This window comes from Ruditapes philippinarum, unplaced genomic scaffold, assembly GCF_026571515.1.
Source record: "Ruditapes philippinarum isolate M1 unplaced genomic scaffold, ASM2657151v2 ctg826_1_1_1_1, whole genome shotgun sequence".
In the NCBI taxonomy this organism is placed as follows: domain Eukaryota; kingdom Metazoa; phylum Mollusca; class Bivalvia; order Venerida; family Veneridae; genus Ruditapes; species Ruditapes philippinarum.
Genome location: NW_026858472.1, coordinates 242,327 through 263,834, shown reverse-complemented (window position 1 = coordinate 263,834; position 21,508 = coordinate 242,327). Strand labels below are relative to the sequence as shown.

At 31.6% G+C, this 21,508-nt stretch overlaps 2 protein-coding genes across 7 annotated transcripts; one reads left to right on the top strand and one right to left on the bottom strand.

The window, feature by feature from the left end:
* Positions 1–937: 937 nt before the first annotated feature.
* On the bottom strand, positions 938–15,741 carry LOC132753266 (calnexin-like). Of its 2 annotated transcripts, none has more exons than XM_060743717.1 (19): positions 15,584–15,741; positions 13,928–14,084; positions 13,694–13,773; positions 13,016–13,139; positions 12,178–12,254; positions 11,844–11,925; positions 11,016–11,084; positions 10,390–10,513; positions 9,628–9,706; positions 9,233–9,307; positions 8,298–8,333; positions 7,864–8,018; positions 7,240–7,355; positions 6,880–6,954; positions 6,322–6,468; positions 5,776–5,904; positions 3,836–3,991; positions 3,307–3,383; positions 938–2,582 (listed from the first exon to the last, which is right to left on the bottom strand). In XM_060743717.1, the coding sequence occupies exons 2-19, from the start codon at positions 14,081–14,083 to the stop codon at positions 2,546–2,548; spliced, it is 1,794 nt and encodes a 597-aa protein (XP_060599700.1). In that variant the 5' UTR covers position 14,084; positions 15,584–15,741; the 3' UTR covers positions 938–2,545. The 2 variants fall into 2 exon arrangements, with proteins under 2 accessions (XP_060599700.1, XP_060599699.1); XM_060743716.1 differs by lacking the exon at positions 5,776–5,904 and adding an exon at positions 4,901–5,032.
* Positions 15,742–17,471: 1,730 nt separating this feature from the next.
* Positions 17,472–21,352, top strand: LOC132753265 (polyubiquitin-C). 5 transcript variants are annotated; one of them, XM_060743711.1, is made up of 8 exons: positions 17,472–17,629; positions 18,029–18,256; positions 18,410–18,637; positions 18,874–19,101; positions 19,281–19,508; positions 19,734–19,961; positions 20,202–20,429; positions 20,839–21,352. In XM_060743711.1, exons 1-8 carry the CDS (start codon positions 17,515–17,517, stop codon positions 21,072–21,074), a joined length of 1,719 nt encoding a protein of 572 aa, XP_060599694.1. In that variant the 5' UTR covers positions 17,472–17,514; the 3' UTR covers positions 21,075–21,352. The 5 variants fall into 5 exon arrangements, with proteins under 5 accessions (XP_060599694.1, XP_060599698.1, XP_060599695.1 ...); XM_060743715.1 differs by lacking the exon at positions 18,410–18,637; XM_060743712.1 differs by lacking the exon at positions 19,281–19,508.
* The last annotated feature ends 156 nt before the right edge of the window (positions 21,353–21,508 follow it).

Sequence of the window (21,508 nt, the reverse complement as noted above, 5' to 3'; positions counted from 1 at the left end):
TTTACAGTTGTATATTAAGAAAAGTTACCTCACATCTGAACTACAGATATTGTACTATTATTATTATTTCTGTTCTGTATTACAGTAAAAATAGATGAGCTTTAAATCAAATCTTAGACATCAGTACAGTACTGACATGTGATCACATTACAGTATTTTTATTTATAAATACCTAATAAATTTGGCAAGCAACACCACTATCGTGTCTATTAACTATATAGCAGGCAGTTGTCATTTTTGTAAAAATGTTAAATTTTTAGTTTTTTATAACTTTATGGATATACAAATAATGGTAATCACCTTAAGAAATGTAAATTTTCCTTTGATTATTGCTGTTGAAAGAAAAGACAAAAGTCAATCTGAACATAAACATTTAAAATACTTCACTTGGATTAAATCAAACAAATACAATTCATATACCGGGCATGTGCAGGTTAAAATCCACAAAAAGTGGGAAAGGGGGAGAACTTTGGTATGGAAAATACAACATAAATTTAAGCAATGAACTAACAGTACATGTATATAAAAACACAGTAACAGGAATGTCCTCATCAAGACCACAATGTTTTACTTAAAAAATGATGACATATAAAAATGGAAAGAAAAAAAATGGCACATAAAATGAAGCAGACAGAGTTTAACATAATTCAATCTTTAAAGCCTTATTGTCTAATGTTGCATGATTCAAGTTTTTATTGTAAATCATTATATTATTTCTTCTAGAGTTAGTGGTTAATAAAGATCAGAAAAATATGAGCCGCGTCACGACAAAACCAACATAGTGCATTTGCAACCAGCATGGATCCAGATCAGCCTGCCCATCTGCACAGTCTGATCAGGATCCATGCTGTTCGCTTACCAAATTTACTACAAATCGAGAAACTGATAGCGAACAGCATGGATCCTGATCATATTATCTAACGTAATATTATCTAACGTAAAAACAACAATATTGTTTTATAATTATTGTTTAGCATAAAGGAAATCAAACAGGGTAACATATCTATATGAATCTTAAACTCGCTTAAAAAAGGGAAAAACTTTTACATATCTAAAGCATAACTGGTTATATAATTATTACAAAACAATAAAAAAAAACACCCCCGAAGACCCAGGTTATATGGGGAGACAGCCAACCAAAATATCAACCCATTATCATGACCATTTATTTACATGGTTTTCATTTTTATCCGAGGAAAAAAATATGCCAACAAAAAACAATCGATTGGCCAAGGGGGATATCTTAATCTACAGACTGAAAATACAGCTGATTTTAATAGCATTTCAACCGATGTTATGCATTGCCAATCTGTAAATAATGAAAACCCCAATTTATTTTTAGTTGCAATCCGATTCATTAATTCACGTATGTGTAAACACACAAGTAGAACTTGAGCTAGCATTTAACACCTTTCTCTATCAAAAATTGTTTTCAAAATAAAAGAGGAACATACTGTAAGTTAAAATACTGTAAGATGAACAAGATGCAAGTTGAAAAAGACAAAACCTGGTAGACACCCAATATGTAAAACATGATTATTAATGAGCGGCAGTTTCACATCATGGAAGGGTTACAGTAGCCTACCCCTTTAATTCACGAACACAATATTTTTCACATTATATATATATAATTACGTTATCAACAACAATGAAATACCCTCATATATAATTAATAATATAAAAAACCCTAACAAAATGTTGTAAAATGTAAAAATGGATGATAGATAACACGAAAGGTTATTCATTCAAACATTGGAATCACATCTGACCTCATACATTTAAAGTCTCACATATGAAAACATTGTATAATCTCATAACATCTTTGATACAAAACATTCCATCATTCCACTTCATCAACCAATCATTACACTGTACTTAACCCTTTAAGTGCTGGACCCGAAAGCATAAAGTCTTTGCCACCAGTATAGAGCCAGGCCAGCCTGCACGGAAGTGCAGTCTGACCAGGCTCTATACTGTTGGCTGACAAATTTTAAATATTCTAATTGATATCCCTAAAATTTATAATGGACAGTCCCAAAAATGGAAGTGGGACAAGTCCATTTAAGATATTCAGCATGTTCAGGGTTAAACAATGACTCTATTTAACCAACAAACATATGCAACTTCAATGATATGAAATAAAAAAATACAACTCACCGAGAGACTTTTTTTAGCCAGGTTTAGAGTCACACAGACAAAGTTTAAGGTCATACTGGGACTTTACAGCTTTATATAACTATGCAATCCTCTACATCTCTATATCTGTACACCTGAGTGGTAACGCTTATTTGTAAGCTAGGAAATCTTAACCCTAAGTTTAAATAATTTATTAGTATTTGGATTGTTGATTTGTTTAAAAAGCAAAAATAATTGAAAACCATTTGTAAAACATTTGTGTGATAGCCTAAAATACCTTTTAACTAATAAACCTTCAAAAAAGCCCAAATAATAATACATGCATACAATTTAACAACCAAGTGACTTCCATATTTCAGCCAATTACACTTTTTCTTCAACAATTATTCGAAGCTAAATCACAGTTTCTTTAGTCTTTTCTTGTTTTTCGTTTCCTAGGTGACCGTCTGAAAAATATTAAGAAAATTAACATTATAATAATCCAGCTTGAAAATTTGTGTACGTACATAGTAAAGTATAACCCATCTTTACCATTAGTTAATGTCATTCTTGCCTGGTGGGAATATAAATTTATATGAATTAACAAACAGTTACCTAAGAAGTTTTAGTATGTATAATGCCAACTTCTTCAACAAGTGCAAATTAGCAATCATTGGTCAGTGAAAGGAAGCTGGGAAGAAAAACTGAAAGTTTTGGACAGCAAATAAGTCTTGTCAAATCAGTAAATCAGAGGTGCATGGGTGGGACAATATATCCAGAATGCAAGGTTGTTATAAGGAAACCAAAATTATACATCCTGGAAGATTTCAAAAAGAAAATGCCTTACACAGAATAAGCCCATGTATTATACAAAAATTGTGTATCTTTAGCTTGCCTGAAATGTAGGTTCTACATGCTGACATAAACATCAGACTTAAGAATCATAAATATCTGAAGACAAATTTAGTTAGTGGACCTAAAAATATAGACATTTAACAGTGAACTTGACTTTATATTCTGGAATCAGGGTTTTGCATGTTGTCTAATCAATATTAATTAACATTCAACTCCAGTACAATAAATGCCCATCAACAGGCCAGGTAAAATATCTATCGGGAATATACATTAGCTTGAAAATGGATTGGGATGTTAACTACATTACCCAAGAATGTTATTATTTAGTGAACATACCTAGGAGAGCCAGAATCTTTGCCCTCAGTATCACCTTCAGCCATATCTTCCTCCTGAGACACTTCTTCTTCCTCCTCCTACAAAATACATGACATGATATGATATTACACTGACAACATGACACTTCTCATTGTTTTTATAATACCCTTAAAGTATTCTGATGAAAATATTCTCATTTTCAATGGATAACTTCAAAATTAATTTTTCTTATTTCATACCATGTATTGAGTCAGTTGTGTAAACAAAATGACATTACAGGCAACAACATGATTATTTGTACACTCAATGACCATGTTATTTTCATGAAGAGCAGAATCATCATCTAATATGGCTGTCACACTACATCAAATCACTGACAATACTACGAAAACAAACATGACCACAAGTTGATACACAATTCAGTTTCTTTACATCAAAAACTTTTATATAGCAAGAGCCACTGCCGGGCATTGACAAGACTTGATTTTTTTTACTTTTTCTAAAAGCAAGCAAACAATTCTTTAAAACTTAATAAAAACCAGACACAAACCTCTTTTTCCAAAGCTGCCTTGGATTTCTTAGTTTCAGTAGTTAAATTATCTCCTCCTGCTCCTTCATCAACACCCTCATCTTCTTTATCTTCTGTTTTCTCATCATCCGGTGATGCTTCATCTGTCTTCTTACGAGCAGCATCTAAATCTTCTTGCTGTTTGAAATGTAATCATTTTATTAAGATATATAGCTTTTGCTGTTTTTCTGGCAAATATATACAATGCAATAATGTTTACTTATATACAAGGGTAAAGTCCTCTTCTTATTTTACATGGGTGCAAGTTCAGTAAGCCCAGAATTTAGCAATATATTAAATGGTTTTTAAAGTGTGTTTCAGGAGTATAAAAAAATCTAAACTTCTGGCAAATGTCTGAAAACTTGTTCCCATGATTTCATAATGTATTTATTTGCAAAGCCTTCCGAACATTTAACAAGTTTAATCAGAGAAGAAATTTATATAAACTTCCTTTAAGAAAGTCATTAGTCTAATAGAATATATAACAATACTGTAAATTCTTCAGTTATTCAATTTCTTTAAACCAAGCAGTATAGATTAAAAACTAATGAAACATGTGAACATTATTATAAACTATCAACACCAACAAAATAAAATCTAATAAAATTTTGAAAACTAGTTAAAGCTTAAAAATAACATGAACAACATCAAAAAAATAACTTATGTTAAGATATTCTTTATTTACAAACAATTATATTTTAGTCACAAAATCAAAATAGAATGTTATCTATAGGTAGGTGCAAAACTCAAATAAACTAACTAAAACTTGTGATAAGCTTTTTAGTAAATACAACATAGATACTAAGTAAAACAGATATCTGGTCAAATGTACAATAAATAATAAATGCCAGTTTTTCTTTGATTTTATAGATTTACAGTTTTCTTAGTAATTTAATATTTGAAAATTTAACAAAGAGACCTATGAGAAAATACAAAATGTTTTAAATATGCACTATAAAACCCATTCTCACTTGACCTGTGTGTTCGTACAAATTGTTTCAATCTGACAGAATGAACATTATTAATAGTTTTTCAGTACACAATTACCTTAATTGGCCCAGATCTTGGACAGAGACATATAGATAGAAGAACTATAGGTAACAGGAAAACTACAATGTATACAGCGTATAACCATGGCCGTTCTTCAGCTGATGACATCAGGGTTGACCAAATACCTTGCTAAAAATAACATAAAAACACCACACATGCTAGAATGACCACAGAAAAATAAAACATGTTAATTGATAAACCTGCCTATTGCTTGATCTTAAGATGTGGCAGCCTGCAAAGTGGGGAGTACAACCTTTCAATAATAGCTACACATGGTAGTTATTTTTTTTCAAGAGTTGCAATGTGTATTTCCATCTTAAAAGAAACTTCTCCATTCATAGCAGCAGAGAAAAAAATAGCATTAGACATAGTTTACAACAAACATTGTAGTTCTATGACTTCCAATGATACACCTGATTAAGCATATCACTTGGAATTGATTTTGTAAAGACATTTTTATCATTTATCATATTTTACAAATAGGACCATGTTAAGATCAAGCATCAAACAGGTAGTCAACAAAAGGGGAGTATTAAATTCTAAACCAAACCATCTGCAAGCTCTATTTAGTCATTTGGTACAATCAATTCACTTTCATTTTCATATAAAGTTTTTTACTTTCTGTGGAGAAACATTTCACTGTCATAAAGAATTTTCTTTTTCATTATCAACTTCCAATGTTTCCAGGTTGATAAACTTTGTGAAATAGATATTTATTTTTTCCAGAGTGATTTCTATATAGATTTTTTTCTTCAACACCAAATTTTCCACACCATATCAACTTCACAGAGCTTGCATCAAGTTATAAGTTAACATAAACACAATATTTCACAACAGCAGTACCAGTGTAACATCCATTACTGGCATCTCACCTTATCTTTCTGCATACAGCAGTATGCTATAACAAGTATTACTGGCAGAACCACTACTATAAGGAATACAGCCCATAACCATGGGCGATCCTTAGTTACATCTAGTATCCCTTGTACTAATGCATTTTGCTACAATATACGATAATGACAATATTTATTTGCTTAAAGGATAATAATATTCCTGTATCTTCCGAAAAAAATAAGACATTGATGTAAATTTGAGTTGCAAAATGTATTTATTTAAATTTCATAAAGATCAGGTCTTCTATTTAAATTGCTTGCAATGTTTGTGAAAAACAACATTTTTTTATTTCTACAGTGCCAATCATATAATGATAAAGAACTTGTTTTATATGCAGAGTAAATAAACATGAAAATAATGTATCATGTTTTAAACAATTTTATATACATTTCATGCATTGAAAATCACTTCAGATTTAATTTTACACAGCGTAATCATCACAATTTTGTTTCTCTCAAAACTGAAAAAGATGTAAACATTTATTAAGGAAGGTTCAATGCTAAAATAAGTTCAGATATATTTACCCCTGCCCCTTTGGAGGCTTCAGCAACGGATTTACGTTCCCATGTCTGTTCTACCCATCTGGAATGTACATCTTTATCATCTGTCACTATAAAGTTGTCAAACACAATCTCATCTGTCATCGACCAGAGTTCCAAACCAAGAGCTTCCTGTAAAAATAAACACAATTCTACTCTTTGTAGGACTGCCCTAAAAAAACTTTTTTGTAGCCAATTTAACAATGACATTTAGAAGTAGTCATATGGGTACACTCAATAAAAAGGAAATTCCACATACAAGGGAAAAACAGATTTCAAAGTTCCACTTTCGGCTGAAACATCAGCCAAAGGCTGAATTGTTTGCAAAATGAAAGTCCCACGTAGGTCAAAGTAGTGTAAAGAAATCATTTTTAGCATGGATTTTACACGATTTATTTAGTACGTGTTATTTTATGAGCAGAACGAAGTAAATCCTTTCAGTTTCAGCTTATCCAATGGCTAAGCGATTTAAACATCAAGTCTCAATTATCAATGTACATTTTATAACAACGTTTCAATACAAAGAATGGTAAGCATGCTTACAATAGGTGTCATCTTGTATGGTGATTTGTCTTCAAAGAAGTCGGGATTTGTTATTTTCCTTGGCTTCCATTCTCCCTAAAATCAAATTGACAATGTTAAGTGAAAAACAAAGAATATTCATAGACTACAGAAGTTCTTGTTTTAATTGTTTTAATATAGTGACATTTCCCAGAAGTAAATCTAACAAATTTACAAATCTTGTCTATTTCAGTAAATAAAACAACTGTAAATGCATGTTGATATAGGAGGTAAAACAGCTGTATGTTGCAACCAAGTGATCAAGGTTAACAAAGCTCATTAAATTTCATTTCTGGCTAGTAAATTACTTTACATTTATATTATTTATATTATAAAGTATACCTTATAGTCTGGGTTATCTATCATCTCTGGCTTCCACTTGCCTCTGTATAATGGATTTGGCATATTAGGACGAGTCCATTCTCCACATCCAGGTGCATCCTTACACTTCGGGTTATCTAATTAGAAATTTATACATATAAATTTAATTACCCAGAACCAAAACGGTATTTTTGTGTAAATTTTGTACAGAAACAGCACACTATATTTTCATATAAAAAATAAAAGATTAACTAGTAACTTCTCTTTGTTTCATTTATACACGTAAGGTGTTCAATATAGAAAAGACAAGATCTTCTGAAAATTTTTTGGCATTGTCCTCGATAATTTTTTTTTACAAACTGAACATGTTGATACCCTTGACCTTATGAGAAGTAGCCATGATAGAAAAATCTTATGAAAAAATTAATTAAGCACTTTTTAAGTGTAAGATATCTTTCCATTTATCAAAGTTATCTTTATCATATAGTCAATATGCATATTATTATAACAAAGGATGACTCACTAAACAAGCATCATTATCACAACCATTTGGAGACAACAAAATAAAGCCTTCATTAATCAAAGAAGCATTCACTGTATACTCATCAACTAAAGTTATCTTTCAAACAATCAATTTGTACTAACCTATCAAAGGTGCTTCCCACTCTCCGTCCATCTCATCGTCCCAGTCATCAGGTTTACCAGCATCAGGGTCAGGTATTAATGCCTCCTCATCATCTAACCAACCTTCAGGCTTCTTTGCTTCTTCATCGGGTACCTCCATTGGCTCATCCTCATCCCTAAAATAACCAGTATATTTCAGCTAAAGGCATGGCTATATGTTCATTATGTTAAGGAAATTTAATTTGTGTCGCAAAAACACCAAAATTGATTAACGTCATAAGAAGAATTGCAAGCTTTACTGGTGGGGAAAATATACAGCTAATGTCTCCACATCAACTTTCTGTACAGCCAAAATTTGACGAATATAAAATCATGGAATTTAGAAATAATATTTGATATAATGTGCTATGAAATTCTTTTCCCTATTAACTTAGATCTAGAAAAATTTAACTCACCAGTCATCAGGCTTCTTGGCATCTGGATCAGGAATTCTGAAATCAAAAGTGAACATACAATGTATGAGGTTTGATAAACTTGGGATATGAAATGAACTGTTATTAAAATGTTAACAAAGCATGCATAAGTTTACATTATTTTCAATGTGTCAAACAGTATACTTTACAAGCCAAACATAGATTTCTATGTAAGGCCACTGTAATGTATGACAATTTTTTTCTTTACCAAACTAAATTACAACACTGACCCTTGTCAGTGCCGTACTCAACGTTTGGATAGATTCAGTATTTTTGTTATTCTACAATTTTCTAACAATTCTATTACAGTATTAGTGTTTATCTTTAAGAATTCAACCATTTACCAGCTGGCAGATTGGCAGTTACCTAAATCATTTTTGAATTCTGAACAAGAACTTATCACAGTCTGCATATAATTGTAACTTATACACATAATTTGTTTGAATCTGTGGTGGAAGAAGGCTTCAGAGCATTTCAATACAACCAATATAATCTATAACCAATGATCAAGGACAGACAAATTATGAAGCCTCAAAGTCTGAACAGATGAATCTAATGTCAACAGACTTTACACTCTCCTTTATTAAATTAACTTGCTTGCCTACTCAATCAAAGTTATCAGTTAACAACTCTACCAACTGCTAACATTTTTGCCTTTTTATCAGACAACAAATTAAAATGAAAATGGATAAAGAAAAGTTCAGGTAAATGTAGTGTGTCAAACAATTAAAACAGTCAAACACATAACAAGAGTTTGACAGTACTACTGTTGAAACTATTAATATTCCAAAACTAAATTACAACAATGACCCTAGTCAATGCCGTACTCAACGTTTGGATCATGATTTTAGATGATTTATAAATATATACATAACTGATTAGATACACAATGAAATAATAACTTAAATGTCTCTTACTTTTCTCTTTCATCCCAGTCAGATGGTTTCTTGTCATTTGGATCATCAATCTCCTTTGGTGGATTTACAGGAGGACTGAAATAACACAAAAATACATCAAAACATCATGAATATTAATTAATAATTGTCCCATTCCATCCTTAAATATATTTCAGGATACTTTAAGCTAGAAGTCTTTAAGTTGAAAGTCTTTAACAATGTACAATGTCTGCACATGAATTTGACATTTTAAAAACAAAGACAACAGGGTTAAAATAATACCATAACACATAATAATAATATGTAAATGCTACTCAATATTTAAATGAACAAACAAAACCTTAAATGAGACATTCATCTATCAATACATGTGAACTTCTAAGTAAATGCATGTCTTCTTATGCATGTTTACTAACCTCATATCTTGCAATAAATTACCAGAGTTGATCACTTTGTTGTCTACAAGTATTTCAAATGAATTGTCTGGGTTTACAACTGAAAAATAAACAAATGCATAAAAATTATTATGATCTTTCCTAAAACTTTTCATAGGGGCTAATTTTAAGCTGTCCTGACACAGGTAAGGACAATGGTGAGTTTCAAGTTATACTGGTGGAGTAAGGTCATAGGTGCTGTTACTTCTTTTTTTCACACAAATTAAGACCAACAAACTTCAGTTAGCTACCTGAATAGAATTTACTGCAATAACATATAATACAAAGCAAGTAAAGCTACTTGTTTACCATCAATAATAACTCCTATTACAGATCAATTTAAACATAACATTATGTATTAATATTTAATTACACATAGCAAGATACAGAAAATCAGATGAAATGGACCATACATTAACATACAAACAATAGATAAAAATATCTAGTATGTTCTAATACTTAAAAGTTGTATTAATCATTAATCAATTAATCCCTTATTCTTTTTATTAATCATTTATCAGTAATATCATAACTTTAAATGCTACTAACTTAATTCTTAATTTTTAAACATCAAGAATGCCAAAGAAACACTTCATCAACTTTATAGTTGATATATTAGCACCTTTCTTTTAACACACTAAATTTGACTTCCAATCCAACAGTTTAAACTATTTATAAGGTAGTAAAGAAATTGTCCTCATAACAAAACAGTAAGAAAGACCTTGAACACAGATAGTGGCATACCTAAAGTATAAAGATGAGTTTTCTTGTCAGAGAAAAAGCTGTCGAGATTTCCAGATGGTTTTTTAGCATGTTTTTCCTCAATCTCCCCTGTTTTGGGATTTTTATGACGGAATATAAAATGTAGCTGAAAATGGTAACAATACAAGTTTTGATTATACATTAAATCAATATTTTTTTAGCCTTGCAACACCTTATAATTTAAGACCAGATTAGAGCTTATTTCTGTAAATAATTGTCTCAAAGGAAAAATCATCGTCAGGCTGCGATATACTCCAAGCAGTCAGCATAGAGTATTCATTACACTCATTACCAGTCACATGTTTAAAACTTCTTGTTTAAATCAGGGTATGATCCATATCTTTACACTTGGCTACATCAATCTATCTAACGTTTTAATTTTTACAATGTTAACACAAATGATAATATACTTAACAAAAAGTATTGAAATATCATAAAAACCAAATATATTGATTTAAAAAAAATATACTATTAAACCATTAACAATACTTATTTATTCTTTTTTCAATCTGTTGGAATCATTAGCAATCTCTTTCTGTTGTGACATTTTCTTGCGAGCTGTCTTTGTATCATTATTAAACACAAAATTCATATTTCTACAGTCTTACCTTATGATCTAATCCACATTTATCAGGACCAAACATAATTGTGTATGGTGTCTTATCATGGAATGATTTCTGAAATGAAACATCATAAAATTAGAGAGCATAAGACAAAGACACTTATTTCTCAAATATTTCACTGTCCAAGTCTTTAGATATTTTATGTTTTAATGCTACATCCCCTTCATGGCATATTTAGTTGGAATAATTTTTACATAAATAACTGCTAATAACTGCTGCATCTTAACTTAAAATTACACGTCAATCAAGATGAATAATCAAAGGCGATAATTTTTAGGTCAATAGCTGGCACTACATTTGCAAATTAGCACATTTGGATTACCGTGCTACTGATGGAGACGCCGTAACCGCAGGAAGAACTATAATTGTAAACCTAGACAAATTCTATGACTTATAACTTTCTTCAAAGTAATATATGATTTGGACCCTCATAATTTTCTATGTGACTCTCACTGCAACACAAGTCCCTGGAACTCTTAAATAACAGAAGCTTTTTGTAAGACAGAGTGCTCAACTCTACTCAGTGCTTGACAGTAGGGAAAGGGGAGTAACTTTGTAAAAAGGTAAGTAAGAGTTAAGGGAACAAGTATCAACCAATTCCTTCAATAGATTGACATATGAATTTGCAGAAAATAGTGCTATAAGTATGATGGCAACAGTCACCCAGGAGAGTACAATAGCTTTCCCTTTTCTTTTAATAGTCGGCCTAAAATTGTTTAGAAGAAAACCCAACATAAAACTAGAAGACTTATCCCTAAAATTCATTTATTTGAAATATTGATGCATCAAATTATAAAATAATATTACTCTTACCAGATCAGCATTATTTTGTTTTGAGAGCAGTTTTATATAAGCGCCACCACAGTCGATACCATTTTGATATTTTACCTCATACCTGTAGTTCAAAAATAAAATGTTTAAATTGAAAAACTTGGTATTTTATTGATTATAAAAATGGCATATCATTCTATATACAAAATAGTTTTCAATCATTACAATAAAAAGTTTCTAATCTCTACTTATTCAAGCTAAATTCAATATAAATTCTTAAATAAACAGAGACAATATAGTTACACAATAAAACTCCTTGATGGCTGACACTGAACTCAAATAAAAAAGAAAATGAATAAATTTTCTGTGTACTCACGAAACAATGAAAGGATTTCCACTAAAATCAAACACTTTGTTAAGTTTCTTTGACACTGCATGATGCTTAGCTTTTGACTGAAACAAAGTTAGTCAATAATCAAAACATAAAACATATATCTATAAGATTTTATAGAAAAACAATTTGTAATATTTCGTCATTATATAAAACAATCATTTCTATGACAAATGGCAGATTATTTGGGAAAAAAGTAAAACATTTCATTAAATGACAGCTACACAACCACTTCAGATTATCAAGGAAATCACAATGTTTTCACAAAACAATATCCTGGTTCTGTATTCTGCTAGATAGTTCTTTAAACATTCAATTCATTTGTCACTTTTATGTGTATATATATTACAGTCTGTGATGCAAGCACATCTAGCTTAGTTTCAACACAATAAATATGATCAAAATAACTTTCAATTAAATGACAAACAGTTTATTCCACTCCAATGCCAATTCAAATTTAAGATCGAACTGCAACTTGTCCTTTCTGTTAATATTAACCATTTGAGCCGTGTCATGACAAAACCAACATAATGGGTTTGCGACCAGCATGGATCCAGACAGCCTGCGCATCCGCAAAGTCTAATCAGGATCCATGCTGTTCGCTTTTAAACCTTTTAACAAGTAGAGAAACTGAAAGCAAACAGCATGGATCCTGATCAGACTGTGCAGGCTGGTCTGGATCCATGCTTGTCGCAAACAAACTATGTTGATTTTGTCATGGCGCAGCTCATTTGCATTCTAGTGTGAATTATCTCTTTGCTTAGATAACAGTATGATTGGCTATATGAAAACTACTTGGAAAATACCTGCATTTGACTAATACCTTTAATAATAGGCCTAAATCTCCTTCTAATGCCGAGTCTTTGGGTTCTTCAACTGACCATTTACCATCATATTTGGCTATGTCCTCTTCAACATCATCTTTCTTAGCTTGAGATTTGATCCAACTGAAATAATTTCATGACTGGTTTATAATGATTGTAAATGGATGTATATTTCATAAAACAAAAACTCATTTATTATGTAGATAAGACACTTTTTATCAATAAGGCATGGAGCCATAAACATACAAATATGGTTATATATATCATATACAAATGATTTTTGTGCAATTTTAAGCTGGCTTCAAGTTACAGGCATTGAAATTTCCTTCATTTATGTTTCATTTTACAAAATAAAATAATTATTCTGGAGAAAAAGAGTGAGCAATGTGCACAAAGTTGTTGGCTTAGACCCATATCAAAAGGTACACAAATCTCAAAACAATGTTATCACTCCCAACATGTCAAAAACCTCAGGGAGAGTCTGCAAAAATCTTTATTAATATCCAGTGAATGAATACGATTAAAAAGATAACTAAGTTAAGTTGTACAAGTTTTAAATATACTTGAATAAGTTTTTGAAGTTGTCCAAATGAAATTGTCAACAGAAATACATAGCTGCTTCTTTAGTTACATATAATAAACATTTTAAGATTTTTTTTATCAACATAAATTCTCACCTTCTTTTCAACACATCTGCACCATCAAATGTTTCAGCTAAATATGGTTTTGCTGGCATTTCTGGTGGTTCATATCTCGACTGAAAATACAAAATCTCAAGCAATTAAAATATGTCTTATTTATCCCAAAAGAACTTATTCAATGTCAAACTATTGGTAAGTTTATCAAAAAACAATTAATTTATGGTATAAACTTAAAAGCATAGATCTGGCTTATATGATATTTGCAAATACCTTTTCAAGAATTACAGGTTCTTGTTCAGATACATCTGGTTCATCTTCAACTACTCCGTCATCTTCATCTACTTCATCTTCAAAGTCTGCAACAACTCCATTCCAAACAAGCAAACTAATCAGTAATACTGAGAGAAATTTCCAATATCCCCTCATCCTGAAATTCATAAACAATTCAATTCACCTTCTTAAAAGGAAATTACATTTTTTTAGTATGAAAAGGAAAATATTTAACAGATCTTACAACTTGTTATGCTTTATTTAAGTTTAAACATTTATAAGCAGTCCTGAATATAAGCAGTCAGTGTTTTTTTTCACCAAAATATTCGGCGAAATTCGGCCCCATTCCCCCCTCAAAATAGTATGTTTTTTTCCCCTCTAAAAGCCGAAATTTCCCCCTCATATGGCAGCCAAAATTTTTCTGCAATGGATACCATTGTTTTTGCGTATAACTGCCGAAAAATGTTTTATATTAAGCCTGTAAGACTTACTGTTAAGCAAAGTTGTTTACAAATTGTTCCCGGGTATGTAAGGGGAGCTACTCCTGGCGTCCCAACAAGTTTAACATGCGACTCTTTAAATTCTGCTGTCAATATTTTAGATCCGTATATTAAGAAAAAGCGACGTATTTTAAACTTGTGTTGCAAGAGTTGCTCCCCTTTTCTACTCACTGGAAAGAAAACAATGTCAAACAAAAGTAAATCTTACAGTGGTAAGTGATGTTGTATTAAAATATGCATTGGATTCGTTTTTGTTTCTTCATTTGTGAAGAAATAAAATTCCCCCTCCTTTTGCATTTTTCCCCCTCCAAACGGCACCGACCCCCTTCCCCAAAGAGTGAAAAAAAACACTGGCAGTATTGGGTAAATGGCCAACTAAAATGTGATATATTTCAGATTACCCTTTCTCCGTCTCCTGAGCAATTAAGCCTTTTTAGGCTTACAATTCAGCTTTTCCTCTACAACAACTTCAGAGGGCCGATAAGTATATTGTCAAAACAAAACCTATGAATTTGCGGCTAGACTTTAGAATATGTCCGCAGCTATTTTTAACATTTCACACAATATTATATCCTCAATATTAGCTTATTATTCTCTAAAAATCATTCAGATTACTTCTAGGGTTACGGTTAGGGGTAAGGGTTAGGATTATGAAACCTTGATTTTGCTGTGGGCATATTCTAAAAGTGCTCTGAATTCGCCACTTTTTATCAGGTTAACATTTGAAAGACAAAACATTTATACTTAGAATGTTATTTTCATTCAGTCTATTCCATATATCAATACATCTTTTTTTCCTTTGATACTGTTCAATCAATTGAAAGAGTTCACGACCCCTGGTGGCATGAATCCAATTATTCATTCCTCCTCAATGAAAAAGTTAAGAACTTGAAGAAGGATCATTTGACTATTCATTTAAAATTTTGTTTAACATGACATTTATACAAATGAGAAATTTCAGCTGGTGCTTTAAAACTTTACTGTTTGCCAATGAAAATATCAGCACGAGGGGAATTTACATACCCCACCCACTTTTCTACTATAAAGAAACACACTAATATTATGACAAACATAACTTCAGTTGTGTTCAGTGTAAATGTTTCAATTGTATTACTTATATTCCATAAAATCAGATTAATCGCAAATAGTTTCTTACCTTTTTGGATATATATTAACTTATTTTCGGCGTAATTTTGGAAAATTATCTCAATTCATTACACAGGAAATACAAGATCAACGCACAGGCACGGACACTAGCACGTGGATCGTTTTCATTGGATAATTTTTTCCAGAACGCAACTGTTGATTGGATATTAAATATTGCTAAAACCTGTCACCAGTTTGCATACTCTAAATGTTTATATATTAACATCTTATTCATATCCATGGACTGTTATCGTAGCATTTAAATTTGGAACAGTTCATTTAAACATGTATCTTAAAATACATAACATAAACTTGATGTTATAATATAAATCAATGAGTGAATGATTTTAGGACACGCATTATATAATCAAGGAGATTGGTTAGCCTACTCAATGAACATATGTTATATATATGTTAAAATATGGCAAATCTTACAACTCTGTTAATCAAGCCTGTTTTACAATGTGGTAATAAATCACACGGGGAATAAAAAGGCACTAATATTTAAGGAACCACCACCCTTACCTTGTTATGTTCAACGGTGACTTCAGTTCTGCTGCATAAATTAATTATAGGTGCACGTTTTAAAATACCAAATTTAAGACTTTAAAGCAGAGTTTAGAGGGGAAAAAAAGAATAAGTAAAATGCAAGTTTCTGATGCATTTAAATAACTTACGTACGCAATTTAACGTGCAACAATTTTCCAGAAATTTCCAGCCTTTAACACATGCAAGAGCTTATAATATATACTCTTCCTTTTTTTGAAAACTAAATGATGGCTTCTGATACAATTTCGTAAGCACACTTGATAATATACGTTTCAACATTTTCTAGAAAATTTCAGACATGCAAAGATGTATAACACTAACCTTTTCACGGAACTTTCACTTCATACTGATAGGGACTTTCCACATATATTGGGAAAATAACTTGGTATTCTAACAAAAGTGAAAGAAAGAAAAAAGTTAACTGGATTTTTGGAGAAAATTGTATGATTTTAAAATATTTTTTCAGAGAGGAAGTAGAAAATTAGGCATACAATCGTTGTATCAAATTCATTAAAACATACTTAATTAAGTGTTCAGTGAAGGTTCCTGTTAAGCCGTTAATTACTTGAAAATTTTTTTTTTTATACAATACTGTTTTTGAGATACATATATCATGTTCCCCTAAGATCTGATAAATTTATGTTGTTTTTTGTTTGTTTGTTGTTGTTTTTTTTTTGTATTTTTTGTCTTTGTTCGTGTTATTTTTTAATGGAGGTACGCCTTAAATTTTTGCCGCTCGTTTTGAACATGCATGTCTTTAGATATGTAAGCTAATTTATACATCATATGCAATTATATAAATGTAGTGTTGTGATGTATTCATTTGTACATATAACACAATAGAATAGCTGTGTATTGTTTGATGGGGAAACATCTGGATTTGTTGTGGATAAATTCATATAAATAAAATGTTTGTGTTAATCTTTCATCTAAGGTACAAATTTTAAAGTGTCTCCTCATCTCTATCCCCTCCTTTGGAAACGCTCCCTAACTGTAGCTGGCTTTTTCATCGCCTATGGATATATATCTATATCTATATATGGTTCTATATCTTTATTTAAAAAAAAAATAGCCACATCGTTTCTGGAGTTTCCTCTCCTCTCGTAACCGACTAAATGGAGTTATATACAACATAATTGTATTCGTAAATTAGGAAAAATAACTTTATTTAAGTTTGTTCTACATGCTTAGACATTAAAATTTGCACATATTAATCATTTCATTGGCTAGTTTGTAATTGTGATACATTTAGATATACGTAAGATTTCTCTTAACTGTTCAAAATAAATAAAGAAATGAACACATTTCAACGGTTTCCCAAATCATAATTACCGGACTTACCACGGAGTTTATACAGAAACCGCGTATAATTATAATTCGCGCAAAAATAGAATGACGTCACTCAAAAGCATAAGAGGAAGCGCGCGCACCCTAATCGCCATAACATCATCGAAAAGCGACAAGGAAACATTGAGATCATTTAGTACAGACAAAGACTACAGCTTAAGTAAGTGTAAAATAATATTTATTGCGACGTTTTGTAAATCAGAATATTTTTTCTTTGTAAATTGTTGCTATTTTGCGTTCACAACACAGTATATTGTCATTTTTGCCGTCATTTTTCGGTTTCATAAATATTTCAAAATCATGAAAATTTACGTCGGAAATTCCGTAAAAAAATTTTATAACTGCACATCATATTGAATACAACTTCAATTTTATTTAACGATAATTCCAACGGGGATTTTATCTGTATAAAAATAAAATAAATAATGGCACGTAATCAGGTTTTTAAATCAAACAATTGATTGCCTGAATAAATTATAGAATTGGAAAACGAAAATTGGCCAATTGCCCATAGGCATTGTTTATGTAAAATTGTTATACAGTAGTATTTTATTTTCAGGTATGCAGATCTTTGTAAAAACCCTCACTGGAAAGACCATTACCCTCGAGGTAGAGCCATCTGACTCCATTGAGAATGTGAAAGCCAAAATTCAGGATAAGGAAGGTATCCCCCCAGATCAGCAGAGATTGATCTTTGCCGGTAAACAGCTGGAAGATGGACGTACATTGTCTGACTACAACATTCAGAAGGAGTCCACTCTCCATCTTGTACTTCGTCTAAGAGGAGGTAAATAAGAAATGTTTTTTCTTATTTAATCTTTGTTTGCTGTAGCATTACTTCCTGTTGTTTTAGTAAGAAATACAAAGTTTTGCCGTTTTAATATTCAATAGATTAATAAATGACTTTGATTAAAAGAGTTAAAATGTTAATGTTTTTCAGGCATGCAAATATTTGTTAAGACACTTACTGGAAAGACCATCACACTTGAAGTAGAACCATCTGACTCCATTGAGAATGTGAAAGCCAAGATCCAGGACAAGGAAGGAATCCCCCCAGATCAGCAGAGATTGATCTTTGCTGGTAAACAGCTGGAAGATGGACGTACATTGTCCGACTACAACATTCAGAAGGAGTCCACTCTCCATCTTGTGCTCCGTCTTCGAGGAGGTAAATAAAATGTTTTATTATAATTATAAAATAATCATAGTGTTTGCTTAGGCAAATTTACTTTTGATTTAATAAAAATTACGCATAATTTACTTTTGATTTAATAAAAATACAGTCATTGAAGGACTAGTTAATCTTGTGTCTTAAATTGAAACATCCCACATTTTGCTTATATGTCCTAGTATATTTATGTTAAAATATGATTGAATATAATTGGTATGTTATTGATTTTTCAGGTATGCAAATCTTTGTAAAGACACTTACTGGAAAGACCATCACACTTGAGGTAGAGCCATCTGATTCCATTGAGAATGTGAAAGCCAAGATCCAGGACAAGGAAGGAATTCCCCCAGATCAGCAGAGATTGATCTTTGCCGGTAAACAGCTGGAAGATGGACGCACATTGTCCGACTACAACATTCAGAAGGAGTCCACTCTCCATCTTGTACTCCGTCTTAGAGGAGGTAATAAAGATGTTTTAAATCTTTAAAAGATGGTCTGTAGAACTGGCCTTTTTAGTTTTGTTTAATTAAAACATCTTGAGGTTTCATTTGGTAGATTTTTGGTCCATGAATGATCTTGAAATCAGATATTATTGATTTACTCCAGACTCCTTTTTGTAAGTAATTATAATATATTACAGGTATGCAGATCTTTGTAAAGACACTTACTGGAAAGACCATTACCCTTGAAGTAGAACCATCCGACTCTATTGAGAATGTGAAAGCCAAGATCCAGGACAAGGAAGGAATTCCCCCAGATCAGCAGAGATTGATCTTTGCTGGTAAACAGCTGGAAGATGGACGTACATTGTCTGACTACAACATTCAGAAGGAGTCCACTCTTCATCTTGTGCTTCGACTTAGAGGAGGTAAGCAAAATGTATATTACTTTTTGTAGTTAAACTTCTTTCTGATGGTCAGCTGTGCTGAATTAATTTTTGATTTCTTATTTCAGACTATGATTAAAACTGATTGTTCTAGTAATTGACATGTTTTTTGCACAATATTATACAGAACAGTATTTTTCTTTAAAGAATACTGTGATAAAACCTGTAAATAAAATATTTATATGTCCTTAATATTTGTCTTGCCAGGTATGCAAATTTTCGTAAAGACACTTACTGGAAAGACCATTACCCTTGAAGTAGAACCATCCGACTCCATTGAGAATGTGAAAGCCAAGATTCAGGACAAGGAAGGAATCCCCCCAGATCAGCAGAGGTTGATCTTTGCTGGTAAACAGCTGGAAGATGGACGTACATTATCTGACTACAACATTCAGAAGGAGTCCACTCTCCATCTTGTGCTTCGACTTAGAGGAGGTAAATAAAAATGAATGCCCTGCCCCTTATTACCTATGGGCTGTGATACAAATTTTTTTTCTGTAGTCTGTAGTACCTGTTCTTATAAGCATCTTTTATAGAGATTTTGAGACCCAGTATAAAACATATTCATCCATAAAGTGAACATTATCTGATAATTGAGTCTTTCATTATAGTATTTTATGTACAAAATGTATAGTGATAATGTATTTTTTTAATCATAAAATGTTTGTTTTTAAGGTATGCAAATTTTCGTAAAAACCCTAACTGGAAAGACCATTACCCTTGAAGTAGAACCATCTGACTCCATTGAGAATGTGAAGGCCAAGATCCAGGACAAGGAAGGAATTCCCCCAGATCAGCAGAGATTGATCTTTGCTGGTAAACAGCTGGAAGATGGACGTACATTGTCGGACTACAACATTCAGAAGGAGTCCACTCTCCATCTTGTGCTTCGTCTTAGAGGAGGTAAATCATGTGACCACTTTGTTCTTGATGAAGTAGCTTAATGTCTGTGAAATTCCTTCATATAATTATTTACATTTTTAGCTGGAATGTTAATAAAAAAGTATGTTGATCTTGCAGCCTATAAGAAACTTGCTTGTTTTTTGTTTTGTTCAAGTATGACATGTAGAGGTTGTTCAGCAATTTTCTAGCTGCAAGCTGGATAGTTTCCTTAAGAGAGTCCTAAGTATCTGATGTGATTCAAACCCACAGTGGTCAGTGTTGATTTGATCAGTAATCTTAATCATTTAGGTCATGGAAGCCGCTTGCTTATTAACTAAAAGACATATCATTTGTTTTATTTAAGGTTTTTGTTTATTAGGTGATTAATAAAACAAATTTGACTTTAATAAATCGTTTCATGTTCATTCAGGTATGCAAATTTTCGTAAAGACACTTACTGGAAAGACCATTACCCTTGAAGTAGAACCATCTGATTCCATTGAGAATGTGAAAGCCAAGATCCAGGACAAGGAAGGAATTCCCCCAGATCAGCAGAGATTGATCTTTGCTGGTAAACAGCTGGAAGATGGACGTACATTGTCCGACTACAACATTCAGAAGGAGTCCACTCTCCATCTTGTGCTCCGTCTTAGAGGAGGGTTTTGAAACATACTTAAGCTGTGACATCATCATAAACTCATCTAAAACAAAACTGTTTAAGGACATTTATTAACTTCAGAAAGGAATGAATCTTGTAGACATTTGCATGGTGTTATCATTTTAAAAATATGGGAAAAGTAAGACCTTTAATATTAAAAACATTCACAAAATAAGAACTTTTTTTTATAGTAAATTTTTGGATTTGGTAAGTAAAACTATTGATCAAAAGACTTTTTATCTTGAAACTTTTGCAACTGAATAAAAATAAACGTTTCGGCATATTATCTGTTTTGTCATATTTTGTGCATTTTTTTGTTGTTGGCATTATACTAAACAGTTATGGTTCTGTGTGCAACTTCTTGAACTGCCTTTTGTATTTCATCAACCACTGATATATTCTGACAACTTCCCACAAGAGACTCTTCACTTAAGTAAGGAAG

Excerpts from the sequence above, each read along its gene's own strand:
- LOC132753266 (XM_060743716.1), bottom strand. The coding sequence starts at position 14,083 with ATGAGGGGATATTGGAAATTTCTCTCAGTATTACTGATTAGTTTGCTT. Across the intron at positions 11,085-11,843 it reads AACAAAATAATGCTGATCTG|AAATCATTCCATGATAAGAC; the intron begins GTAAGAGTAATA and ends GTTTCATTTCAG. Across the intron at positions 8,334-9,232 it reads GACTGGGATGAAAGAGAAAA|AATTCCTGATCCAGATGCCA; the intron begins GTAAGAGACATT and ends TTTTGATTTCAG.
- LOC132753265 (XM_060743711.1), top strand. The coding sequence starts at position 17,515 with ATGACGTCACTCAAAAGCATAAGAGGAAGCGCGCGCACCCTAATCGCC. Across the intron at positions 19,102-19,280 it reads TGTACTCCGTCTTAGAGGAG|GTATGCAGATCTTTGTAAAG; the intron begins GTAATAAAGATG and ends AATATATTACAG. Across the intron at positions 20,430-20,838 it reads TGTGCTTCGTCTTAGAGGAG|GTATGCAAATTTTCGTAAAG; the intron begins GTAAATCATGTG and ends ATGTTCATTCAG.